Source organism: Microtus pennsylvanicus, chromosome 4, assembly GCF_037038515.1.
Source record: "Microtus pennsylvanicus isolate mMicPen1 chromosome 4, mMicPen1.hap1, whole genome shotgun sequence".
Taxonomy (NCBI): Eukaryota; Metazoa; Chordata; class Mammalia; order Rodentia; family Cricetidae; genus Microtus; species Microtus pennsylvanicus.
The window spans coordinates 72401609-72414565 of NC_134582.1; the positions used below are offsets into that span (position 1 = coordinate 72401609).

The window sequence follows — 12957 nt, forward strand, 5'->3', positions numbered from 1 at the left end:
TAGGTATTGGCTCTGGGAGCCCCGTGTGCCAGAGACTGCTGGGGCTCAGCTTGGGTCTATTAAAGCAGTACTGTATTTGAGTCACCTATGTTCACCCCCTGTATTGTGTTACTGAGTTGTCTCTAGTAACTGTTGCTGATGAAATAATAATGGGTAAAGGCTGAACTCTCATGGTCTGCTTCTTCATAGATGGTTCAGGGTGTGCTCCCTTCCTAGGATAGGAATATTAGAAAAATAATTTGCAAAGAGTATTAAACTGGTGGATAGCAAGATAGCTCGGTCAGGCTGGGTGTGGCGGTCTGTGACGAGGGAGGAGGCCTGACTAGCCCGGCTAGCCTGATAGTAAACTCCAGGTCTCAGTGAGAGAACCTGTCTCAGTGGAGGCTCCAAAGAACACCTCCCAGCTTTAGTTCTAGCTTCCATGTGTGTGCATACACATACAAATACACACCACGCACAAACACACATACACTAAACTTTGTCTTAAACCGTTTTTTAGCCTGGACAGTAAGTTGTCCTAACATCTTTGCCGTAGGAAGTTGAAATATAAGACAGGAAGTTGTCCAGAGGTAAAGGAAGTCAGTATTTTTCCATAGTATTTCAATGACAGGTACATTGTTGCTCCCATGTTGGGATTGTTGGTTTGCCCCTCCTAGTGTACCTGGTGCCACCTTACTAATTGCTGCGTGCCCTTTTCAAGGTCATGGTCCTGGCTTTGATGACAGTTGAGCTCTTCGGCATGATGGGCCTCATTGGAATCAAGCTGAGCGCTGTGCCTGTGGTCATCCTGATCGCGTCTGTCGGCATCGGCGTGGAGTTCACCGTCCACGTGGCTTTGGTATGGGGCCTTCTTAACCTGGGCCTTCGTCTCCCATATGTCAAGCACAGTTCTCCCTACAGAGTCCGAAATGTTTGAGGGTTCTTAGTCCCTTGGGGAGTCCTAGATAAGATACACGGGGAGTGAAAAGGGCTGCACGCCACTGCAGTGTGTAAGGGCTGTGCACGGCGATGCAGTAGCACTCCTATCCCGGAGTTGTCACTGTTGTCCCGAGACAGTCTGTGTGTTTAGGTGAACATCCACACAGTTTTAAGTACAGTCATAAAGTGGGGATAAATACAACAAGACCACCCTCAGAGGCCTGGTGGGGGATAGCGTAATTGAGGGTGAGGTGAGTTGGCAGCCGCAGAAATACCCTGGGGCCTGTGACTGAGCTCAGGTGCACAGCCCTGCAGAGCCTGCTCTTCCACCTCAGCCCACCCAGCTCTGTAGACCTCCCAGCTCTGATGCATCCATGCAGCAGAACACAAGAACCAGGGACGCTTTCACAGGGACCTTGGCCTTCTGTTTTTACACACTGCCTGTGTTGGAAGAAATTAACCTGAGAGAGAGGCTAGAATCCAATAAATGAGCCAGCTATCCACACTGATGAGAAAATTGGTCGAAAGCCTTGCAGCAAGCAGTGTGCAGTTTACATTCTGACTACAGCTATGCTCACATCTCAAGTACCTGGGGCTAATAGAGGCATTCAGTAAATACGTATTGACCGGTATAGTGTTTGCAACGCCCCAGCTGGACACTCAGCTCTCAGTCTGAACTAAGGGATGCTGGCTTTGCTTTTCCAGCATGTGCTTGGAGCTGAGCACGTGGTGTGTGCCTTCTGCAGCCTCTCAGAGCTGTGATTGCACTCACAGGTTGTGGATTGGCTGTTCAGAAGGAATGTTTTGAGGCTATTAGTAAGATGATGATTTAGAATCAGTATATTAGGTAACTATGTGTGCACGCGCGCACACGCACTCTTGGAGAGGCTGGAGGGTAACAGATACTCTTATTGAGGCACCATTCACCTTATTTTGGGGGACAGTCTCTCACTAGCCTAGAATTCACTGAGTAGGTTAGGCTTACTGATCAGCAGAGTCCAGAGATCTACCTGCTGGGATTATAAGCCTGGACCACCATGCTTTGGGTTTTGTTCAAGATATGCATCTTCACTAACTGTGGCTCAATATGAATGGGGTGTTGTCATGAAACCAAGTACACATGCAGCCTCCAATATTTCAGGCAGACCTGAGGCTGAGACTTTAGCTCAGTTGGTGGAGGACTTGCCTAGCTAGTAAAAGCTCACAGCTACCTGTAACTCTAGCTCCATTGGATCTCATGTCCTCTTTCCTGTCCTCTGTGGGCACCGGGCAAGCACATGGTACACAGACATACACCCGTATGCATAATACTTTTCTTTAGAAGACCTAGTAAACAATGCTTTATTTCTTTAATATCATGACATTTAAAAAAATCATCTTTTTGGCTTTATTGCTACATTTTCGATTTTTTTTTTAACAATAGAATAGTCTCTTCGTAGTGTCTCTACCTACCTAACATGAACTTAAGAATTACTTCTGGGGTGGGGGGTTATAGCTGGGTTGATAATATGCTTGCCTCACCTGCTGGAGGCCCCAGGCTCTATCCTCAACACCCCATAAACCAGGCATAGTAGCACACCTGTAAACCTAAGTACTCTAGACGTGGAGCCAGAGGGATTACGCTCAGGGTCGTTCTTGTGTAATAGTGAGTTTGAAACCAACCTGAGATACAAGAGAAGATGATAAAACCCAGGTGTAGACAGAGCTGAGCACTTCACCACGTGCATCCAGGAATGTGACCGTCTCCCTTCTTCCTTTGCTCAGGCCTTTCTGACAGCCATTGGTGACAAGAACCACAGGGCTATGCTTGCCCTGGAGCACATGTTCGCTCCTGTTCTGGACGGTGCTGTGTCCACCTTGCTGGGCGTGCTGATGCTTGCAGGGTCCGAATTTGATTTCATTGTCAGGTAAGCAGAAGTGGAGTAGAGAGCCTGTATGGCTTATTCCTCTGTCGGGTAGGTAGCACATCTCAGCCTGTCTGAGGCCCACAGACAAGCTCTCTCAGAAGCTTTCTAGTCTGGCAGTATCTTGGAAAGCGGAAGGGCAAAGGTTAGAGCAGAGGCAACTCCACAGCCTGAAGCTAGAGTCACCTGGTATCCCAAGTGTTGAGTCTACAGAGATGGCTGCAGGTTCCGATAATTAACTGTGTTCAGCTTTGATTCTCTCTTCTTCAGAACTACGGGAGGGGCTGGGGATGTAGCTCAGCGGAGGGCTTGGCCTGCACGAAGCCTTGGATTCTGTCCCCCACACCACGTAAAGCTCTGTAGCCCCAGTCCTTGGCTGTATACTGAGTTTGAGGACAGACAGAGACGCATGAGACCCTGCCTTAAAATATAGAAAGAGAACTTAGCATACCTCCAGTGTGGTCACCTAGCTGTAAACCTTACACAGGCGATGAGTACGGTGTACCCAGATTGTGTGTTTGGGTCCCTTCTGAGTCTTCATCAGTGCTGAACCTCTGACTTCAGGGACTCCAAACCTGGCCTGTGTACTCCTCTTGGATCACAAGGCAGGATTTTGCTACTTGGTATGGATGGGTAAGATGGTGACTTTTCCAAAGTATAAAAGACAGTGAGTTTTCATTTTGAAAAAGCATCTTCAGATTGGAACCAGAAGGAAACTGTACTCTCTCAACGGTGCTGTTGACTTCACAAGCTGTCTGCTCCTAGGTAGAAAAGCATGGTCTGTTGCAAAGAGGCCAATCCAGCATCCTCAGTATGTAAGATACTAGCGTGTCTTTAGAATAAGGCAGAGCCCAGAGAGTGTGTACAATGCGCCACATGTCTGGAGACATTACCTAATCAGGCTGTTCTTGGTAGCATTGTTTGGTTTTTCTTTTATTGGTACTCTTCAAAACAGAATTGCACTGTGCTTCGCTCTGGGCTAAAACTTCTGTAGAGTTTGGCTGCTCCTCAGGCCATGCCTTAGGAAAAACACTACTGTGTGTTTAAGGCAGGAAAGAGTGAGGAAGACTAGAAAATGGTCTTTAGGGGGTTGGGGGTTTGCGGTTTTGTTTATGAAACAAGTCTCATGTAGTTTAGGTTTGCTTCATACTTGTGATGTAGCAGAGAATAGCCTTGAACTTCTGATTGTCCTGCCTCAGCCCCCGAAGTGCTAGAAGTATTGGCGTGTGCCACCACATCTGGCTCTCATCAAGATTTACACTTACACAGGCCAGCCAAGGAGGGAAGCTCACTTTTCCAGATGAAAAGCAGGCTTTTAGCTAGAAGTTGTAGCTGAAGATTAATACAAAACAAGCATTAGCTACATTGGGGGTGTAGCTCAGTGATACAACAAGTACCTGGCTAAGGTGCATGGGGCGAGTCGGTTCAATCCCCACCACCAGAGGAGGAAAAAGAAAGGACCAGTCTTGAGGCATAGCCCACTGGGCAGCCAAGCTTCCAGAGTATCCATCTTTCTGGATGAGGGCATGGTTGGCTCACTGTTTGGGGGTAGAGTAAGCTGAGGTTGGATCATTTCAGTGTAGACCAGCATTCTCTGTGAGACGCTTCCTGATAATCTGGGGCTATTAAAGTGCAGACTGACAGGGGCCTTTCCAGACTGCTCTCAGGTGAGTCCGAGCATGCGAGTTTTCACACAGCCTACTGACAGGTTAGCAAATTGGTCAGTAGAGTCTCCTTTGCCAAACATTGGTGAGGTAGCTGGCTTGACTTAGATCTTGATTTGGTTTGCCTTGTTTTAAATGGTTGGTTTGGCATTTCTCTGCATGCCCTTACACAGGTTCTAGCTTTGTCTTTCTGGTACAGAGTTTTGGCATGGTCTCTGGGCTCTTGCAACACAAAGGCGATAACAGCCTCTTGAGTGCCATTTTTTGTGACTACTGGCGAGTAGCACATAACCTTCTTGGTTGTGTGGCGTATACTCTGATGGGATTGGGAGATTCAAGTCTCGGCAGGCAGTTCAAAGCCAAGAGAAATAAATGGAGGGTATGCTGGAACCTTGCAGGTTAGCCAAGAAGCTAGCGCCCAGCTCTACAATGGACACAACAAAGCAGAGCCCATTTCCTCGCTGTCCTCGCTGGGGCTGTGCTCCTCCCCTCCCAGAGATATCAGGGTTCCTGTTTCAAGCACTTAGAAGGGCTTCCCATTTTCTAAAACAGGGCGGATAAAGTCCTCACCGGAGTTGAATAGATGAGCAGACACTGTATACATGAAGCCGTCAGGAATCTAATTGGTCTGTTTATGCTGCAGCTAGATGGATGGGATGCAAATGTCTTAATGCCTGCCGCTGATATATGCCTCCGCTGAAAGTCCCACAGTTTACGTTAGAGCAAGACGTTGGCGGCTTGGGTTTTTACTAATGCAACTCAGCGGGTTTTAGTGTTTACAATAGCTGTGAGGTATTTGTATTTTTATAGGGATTCTCTCTCCTTTCATCTGATGTCAGAACATACATGGACATGGCATTGCAGGGTGGCTGTTCAGTTTTATGGTCCGGGGCACCATTAACAGATAGATATTTGGCCCTCCCTCTTTCTTTCCAGAACATCCTAACCCCACCCCCACCCCTCCAGCCCAGTTCCATCAAAGCCCTAGAAATCATTATTTCCAGAGAAGCATCCTTGCGTGGAGCGTGTGCCCTCCAGCTGTGCATAGTGCTGGCCAGAAGCGGTCCCTGGCTGACAGGTTTACCTTGGGTATTCTTGAAGGATCCCAGACCTTTAGCCCTCAATGGTGGGAACACAGAACTCGTTCTCCACTCTCGCTCTTCTGCCGTGGTGCTTCAGCCTTTCTGTTTGAATTGGCTGACGCAAAACAAGAGTATTCAGAGATGCTAAAGTGTTCAACAAAAGATTGGCCCGCAGAGCAGCCTGCCATTGTGGAGTGCCCTCGCCCGCACAATGCCCCGGCTCCCACAGAATGGGCAGGGTTTTCTTTGCAGAGCTGGTTCCTATGTTCTAAAAAAAGGTTGAAATCGGAGCTATTTGGTAAAACTGGAACCCAGAGAATTCTAGGCAGAAAGTTGTGATTAATGAAAGCCCAGGGAAACCCTTACCTGATGCGCCGGAGACTTAATTAGAGATTCTGCCGTAAGAGGCAGGGGCATTTCACAGTGGATTAGCTGCCTGCAGAAGCGGGCTGCTTTTCCTCCTGGGCCAAATTGTTTAAATTCTACACCCTTCACTTCATTTGTTTAAATTCTACACCCTTCACTTCATTTGTTTAAATTTCTGCTGGGTTTTCGTGAGCGGGGCCCCTAGGCATTGTCTCTGTGCTTTCAGGATGTTCAGCCATTCATTTCACATTCCATATTTCTGTGTTGGTGGAACACGTTCATAAATAACATTACAGGCATGAGATTTCAGCAAATTAACAAACTAATTTTTTTTTTCCTTTCATGAACTAACACTCTAGTGTGTGGAACGTCCTCCGCGGAGTCGTAGGGTTAAAAAAGAACAAAACCCCACGCTAATCTTGTGTTAGAGTTTGAACTGCAGTTTTGTGGCTGACTTTTCAGAGCAGTGGGATTGTTGAGCCAAGCCCTTGGTGCAGAGTAACATTTGGGTGCCTGGAGGGCAGAACGCTTGCTTTTCACGCTGACGGTCCCACTTCCCTTTTGTTTTCCAGATACTTCTTTGCTGTCCTGGCAATCCTCACCATCTTGGGGGTTCTCAACGGACTGGTTTTGCTGCCTGTCCTCCTGTCCTTCTTTGGACCCTGTCCTGAGGTCAGTGATTACCAGGGTGAGGCATTCACCCCGCAAGCCACCTCCTTTCCCCAGTCCCCATTTAGATATTTAGGTTCTGCTGATGGCGTGACCTCTTTAGTAAATATTGAGCAACAGTGGCTGTTTTACTGTTCCGCTTGATAGCTCAGGCTGGGGGCTCGGGAGCAACTTTGCTTTAGGTCAGCAGATGGGCAGCTTTAGTCTTGGGGATATGTAAAGGAAGGTTTTCTACTTCAGATAAGTGTGTGGGCTTAACAGGCGTAAAAGGCATCCGTCCTGCCTCTCTGGCGTTGGAAGACATAGGCACTGCTTTTATGCCAGTATCTTGAAGGTCTGCCAGACGGCAGGGAGAGGGGAGTAGATGCAGGATGATGTGTGGGTTCTTCTGTCAGGTGACAGAGGATAATGAACTTTAAGATGGGCCAACAGATAAACGAAATGTAACACTTTTAATTGGGAATCTCCATAAACAGGTGTCTCCAGCCAATGGCCTGAACCGGCTGCCCACTCCTTCGCCTGAGCCACCCCCGAGTGTTGTCCGGTTTGCAGTGCCTCCTGGTCACATGAACAATGGGTCTGATTCTTCTGACTCGGAGTACAGCTCGCAGACCACTGTGTCTGGCATCAGCGAGGAGCTCAGGCACTATGAGGCACAGCAGGGTCCCGGAGGTCCTGCCCACCAAGTGATTGTGGAAGCCACAGAAAACCCCGTCTTTGCCCGGTCCACTGTGAGTCACCTGGGGTACTGGGAAGGATTCATCTTTCCTCTGGCAGTGGGCCAGGAGATCCAGGGGAGGTCCAGGGAGATCTGAGCAGCAGATCTCACAGACAGATGGGTGCAGGAGAAAAGTGTATACACCAGGTCAGATCACAGGAAACTGCCAGCATGCCATTCTTTGTAAACTGTGACTGAAGCGGCAGTGTCCACATTGTTGCAGGGAGGCGTAGCTTGCCTAGAATAAATACTCAAAGCCCTGGGGCTCATCCCCAGCCCCACCCTTAGTCAGCATGGACTCAGCTGCAGGCCGTTACCCCTTTTCCCCTTTCTGTCCTTCTCCCCCACCTACCATTTCAGAATATGAGGAAATGGAATAAATATTGTACTGCCATGAGAAGCTTTTTTTTTCTTCTCATCTCTATTACCTTTAATTGGCCTTGGTACAAAATTATTTTAATTATTATCTAAGGCTTTCCCATAGCTTTGTGGCTTCAAGCTCTGACTGTTGTAGATGCCTGGAGATCTGTTGACGCTCAGAAGCATTCTGAGTTCTTCCCTTAATTCCAGAGGGTAGAGGAGTCGACAGGCTCCTTCCTTACCCACCCTCGCCCCCCAGTCAAGATATGCTCAGCCTTAAAGAGCCGAGGAAGGCTCCAAAGTTCCCCTTGCTTGCCCAAGGCCCCCACCATCCTTACAGGAAATGTGTACTCGAGTCCCAGGCCAGAGCAGCCTTCCATGAAGGAAAGAGTGGCTGGCCAGTGAATTGTGTCGTCGTCGTGACCCCCCCCCCCTCGCCCTCATGACGATGCCCTGCTGAGCTGCAGTGTGAATCTGGTTTTGTTCAGCGGAAGCCTAAAAATAGGTACAAGCTCAACGACTTTGAAGTTGGTCACGGTCCTTTTGATTGATGTGGCCACTGTGTTGCTCGGGCTTTGTACAGAGACCCAGAAACCAGATTCCTAATGGCTAGGCAGAGACAAATGCGTCTAACAGAACTATCAGTGATGGCAGAAGTTTGCATTCTGCTCTTCAGTATGTTAGCTCCTGGCCACACCTGGCTTGGGGCTGGGGGGCGGGGGTCAGGTGAAGCAAGGCTAATATATGGCCCAGACACTGGAACCTTGATGTCTCTAAAAGCTACTGTATATGATTGCTTATGTACCAGTATCCCACCCTGCCTCTTGGCCGTCCAGAGCCAGACACTTAGTATTTTTGTGGAAAAGAACCCAGGGTCTGGAGAGACTGGTCAGTTGGGTAGCTGGTTTGTGGATGTTCCTGAAGCTGTGGACAGCAGCTATATGCCTCCAGACAGCTGTGCTGGAGCAGGCAGGATCCACACCCTGGATGTTACTAAAGGAGTGGGTTTTCCTCTGTGGGTGGAAGGACATCACCTTGCCTCCCTGTGCTCACCTGTGTCACCTCTGCAGGTGGTCCATCCTGAACCGAGACATCACCCTCCCTTGGACCCTCGACAGCAGCCGCACCTGGACTCTGGCTCCTTGTCCCCCGGACGACAAGGCCAGCAGCTTCAAAGGGACCCCCCTAGAGAAGGCTTGCGGCCACCCCCATACAGACCGCGCAGAGACGCTTTTGAGATTTCTACTGAAGGGCGTTCTGGCCCTAGCAATAGGGACCGCTCAGGCCCCCGTGGGACCCGTTCTCACAACCCTCGGAACCCGACGTCGGCTGCCATGGGCAGCTCTGTGCCCAGCTATGGCCAGCCCATCACCACTGTGACGGCTTCCGCGTCTGTGACCGTCGCTGTGCATCCCCCACCAGGGCCCGGACGCCACCCCCGAGGGGGACCCTGTCCGGGCTACGAGAGCTACCCTGAGACTGACCACGGGGTGTTCGAGGACCCCCATGTGCCTTTTCATGTCAGGTGCGAGAGGAGGGACTCTAAGGTGGAGGTCATAGAGCTGCAGGACGTGGAGTGTGAGGAGAGGCCGTGGGGGAGCAGCTCCGACTGAGGCGTGTGCCCCAGGGGTGCTCTCCAGGGTTTCCTGAGCACTAGCACACCCCAGACTGGACCCTGGGGGACCTTTCCTCCCCAAGTCAAGGCTGGTGCGGCCAAACCAATACAGTTCCAAACTGGATTTCTTCGCACTAGTAATCTCTTGAAAGCAGTTTAGCGGCATTACCTTGCGCCTGTTTGCCGCCGCCCACAGCAGTTCTACCAAGCACACAGATGACCCTGCAAGGTGAAGACAGGTGAAATGAATTTAGCTCCACAGTCAGCCCACTGTAGAGTTCCTGTGCTCTCAGTGTCCACCCGGAGTTACGGGCTGTGCGGTGTGAGAGGCACACAGCTCTGTGGTCGTGACCGTGATGTGACTTCCTTTTTTGTTTTCTTTTAAAGGGTAATTAAAATCTGAAGCAAAGAGGCCAAAGATTGGAAAAAAAACAAAAAAACCCGCCCCCACCTCTTTCCAGTACTGACTGCTTGAAGAGAACTGCTTGGAATTATGGGAAAGCAGTTCATTGTTACTGTAATTGATTGTATTATTTTGTGAAATATTTCTATAAATATTTAAGAGGTGTACACATGTAATATACATGGAAATGCTGTAAAGTCTATGGCCTGGGGCCTCTCCACTCCTGCCCCGGAGTGGTCTCTCCAGACCACAGGGGTCCCTCCCCCTGTGTACATTCGTCTCTGTGCCGCAACCAAGCTTAACTTAGTTTTTAAAATCTCCCAGCATATGTCGCTGCTGCTTAAATATTGTATAATTTACTTGTATAATTCTATGCAAATATTGCTTATGTAATAGGATTATTTGTAAAGGTTTCTGTTTAAAATATTTTAAATTTGCATATCACAACCCTGTGGTAGGATGAAATGTTACTGTTAACTTTTGAACACGCTATGCGTGATAATTGTTTAACGAGCAGACATGAAGAAAACAGGTTAATCCCAGTGGCTTCTCTAGGGATCGTTTATGCAGTTCTCAAGGGTGTGTTTCCGTGTGTGTGTGAATGTGTGATCTCTCAGTGTACTGTACTGTGATTTGTTTTGTTGCTCTTCTTGTTTCTCTTTGTTTCCTATGACCTTAGCGCTGGCCTAGTCAAGCTGGGAAAGTCCAGGTCCCTTTCTGTCTCGGTGCTGGTGGAAGGGTGCACCTGTCATCTTTGATGCTTTTGGCAGCTCCTGAGGTCATGGGTAGTCCTCCAGGGACCTCCCCTTGTGCTTCAAAGAGAATATATTCTCATAGGTCCTAACGTGGGGTGTTCAGACCTCTGTGTATGGAACCAGCTGCCTTCATTGGCAGTGAATCTCAGCTGGGTCGCGAGCTGACACCCAAGAGAAGTGTGACATTCATTGTACCTTTCTGATGACCAACGCCTACACACAGCCTCCCACCCCCATAACCCAGATACAGGCAGAAAAATCTCCATCATTCAAGGTCTACACTCAGACCTTTAGAAATCTGAATCCCCCTCGCTAAATGGGCTGCCTGGTTGGGGTGTGCTGATGGTGGTACAGTCAGCTATTGTGGGACATGAACTTCTGAAGACTTCTCCACGTGTCCTCGTCCTCCTGTGCACACTCCTTTCCTTCTCCAGTGTTAGAATTCATCCTGTGTGGTGTTCGTGGACGAGCAGGAAAATGCTGTCCCATAACACTCTTTGAAGCAGATGTTAAATCTTGAAGTTTGATCCAGGTCTCTTTCCCTGAGGTTTAGGCTTCTTTGCCTCTGGCCAGAGACTAGTAGACGGTAGTGCAGTGCCCTCCCTTGTGAGTGAGCACCGAAGGCTTGTGTCAGAGGAAGGAAGCTTGTGTCCCGTGGAAGCTACTGTGAGGAGTGCTCTCTGCATGCAGTTTCCTTCCATCCCTCCTCTCCTGCGTGCACGTCTGTAAGGCACTGAGCCCTAGTAGTACCAGCACTCTAGTAACCTCAGACCGTAACGCTCATCCCCAGACTGTAAGGTACTAATTGGAAGCCATCTGTGGCTACCATGCGTGTGTGCGTGCGTGCGTGTGTGCGTGCGTGCATGTGTGCATGCATGTGTGTGTGTGTGTGTGCATGCCAGAGGCCCTGGCCACCCACTGCTACTGTCTTAATGCCTGTCAAGCCACTGTCTGCCTACCCAAAACCAGCTCTGCTCAGATAACTTGCACCCTGAGTTGAGAAGGGAGATGTAAAATTCTGAAGCCGCTTCCCTGCAATTCTTGGTTGTGTCCATCACTCCTAAGCCTCGCTCGCGGCATAAGGAAGTTTGTACAGCCCTTGGGTTTCTGTGTGTCGTGAATTGCATCAGCCAAGGCAGGAAGGACGCAGAGCTGACAAGAGACTACAGTCTCGGAGTGTGTGTGTGTTCTCTGTCTGTCTCCTCATAGTTTTATTTTGTCTGTATTGTTTGTTCATTTGGATGTTTTAATTTTTAAGAGAAAAGATCTTTGCTGATATTTATAATTTTGTATCATAAGAATGTCCTCCAGAGTCTGTCATGCCAGTTTATAGCAACAAAAAAAAATTGCAGGGATTTTATTTCTATTGGAAACACTATTGCGGTTATGTTTTACTTTTGAACAGAAGTTTTTATTTGTATAGAGTGCTTACTAATGTTAAATAGTTCAGAGTATATAACATCTACATTAAGGACTCATGGTAGGTTTTAGTGTCAGGAGTTTAAAGGAAATAAATATTCAAACTGGGTCTCGTCTGCCAAATTGGGTGGGAATGAGTTTGTGTCATTTCAATTACAAAGATGAAAGTATGCCATATAATTTATTTATATGAAAATTTATTTTTGTAGTGTACATAGTAGTCATCAAGTCTTTTGACAGAAGTATATTTTTAAAGAATTTATATGTGATGAAATCCGTAATGTCTGGAACTTTGCTGAGACACGAGAGTGAGGACACCTTCCGTGGTAAACGGCTTCACGGAAGAGGACACATTTAACAGTGTTGAGAGAGAGTGCAGGTGAGCAGCTAGCCGTGGGAAGGGGACACATTTAACAGTGTTAAGAGAGAGTGCAAGGAAGCAGCTAGCCGTGGGATTGGGAAGTGTTGGCGTGAGCTTTGTGACCTGGTATGGTTCTCAGATGAAAATGTACAAAACTCTCTAAATATTAATGTTCAAACACTGATAGAAATTCTAACATGAATAAAGATAATATAACTCGTTGGTTTATGTGCCTGTTTGTAGAATGTTCCTTAAAGTGTGCATATAAGAAGTTCCTGGCCGTCTGTGTGTGTTTCGTCTTGCTAGCCTTGTGGAAGCTGTTTTGTGTGTATTTATGGACCCTGAGAAAGTTCCTTAATGACCCTTTTAAGTGAATGTTCCCTTTTCTTACCTTTCCATACACATACTCAGGAAATATGTAAGGCCAAATTCAATCTAAACAGAATTGGTTTGGAGAGGTGGGCCGGCAGTTGTATGGGTGCCTACTGTTCTTGCAGAGGGTCGCTAACAACAGTAACTCCGGTGCCCGGGGATCTGATCAGGGCCCTCTTCTGGCCTCTACTGGCCTGTACACACACATGCCCACACAAAGACAATGATTTAAAAATTAGAAGTATTTTAAATACAAGACATCAATAGTAACACTGTAGCTGGTGATGTAGCATTAACTAACCTGAGACACTGTAGCTGACGATGTAGTACTAACACCTGAGATACCAGTAT

At 48.1% G+C, this 12957-nt stretch overlaps 1 protein-coding gene across 2 annotated transcripts in view; it reads left to right on the forward strand.

Moving 5' to 3' along the window:
- Ptch1 (patched 1) overlaps positions 1-12462 on the forward strand; it is a 57713-nt gene extending 45251 nt beyond the window's left edge. For both annotated transcript variants that reach the window (XM_075969379.1, XM_075969378.1), the window contains exons 19-23: positions 701-838; positions 2683-2825; positions 6507-6606; positions 7080-7334; positions 8752-12462. In XM_075969379.1, the coding sequence (XP_075825494.1) occupies positions 701-838; positions 2683-2825; positions 6507-6606; positions 7080-7334; positions 8752-9294 (1179 nt within the window). In that variant the 3' untranslated portion in view covers positions 9295-12462. The remainder of the gene's footprint in view (positions 1-700; positions 839-2682; positions 2826-6506; positions 6607-7079; positions 7335-8751) is intronic.
- Positions 12463-12957: the final 495 nt, after the last annotated feature.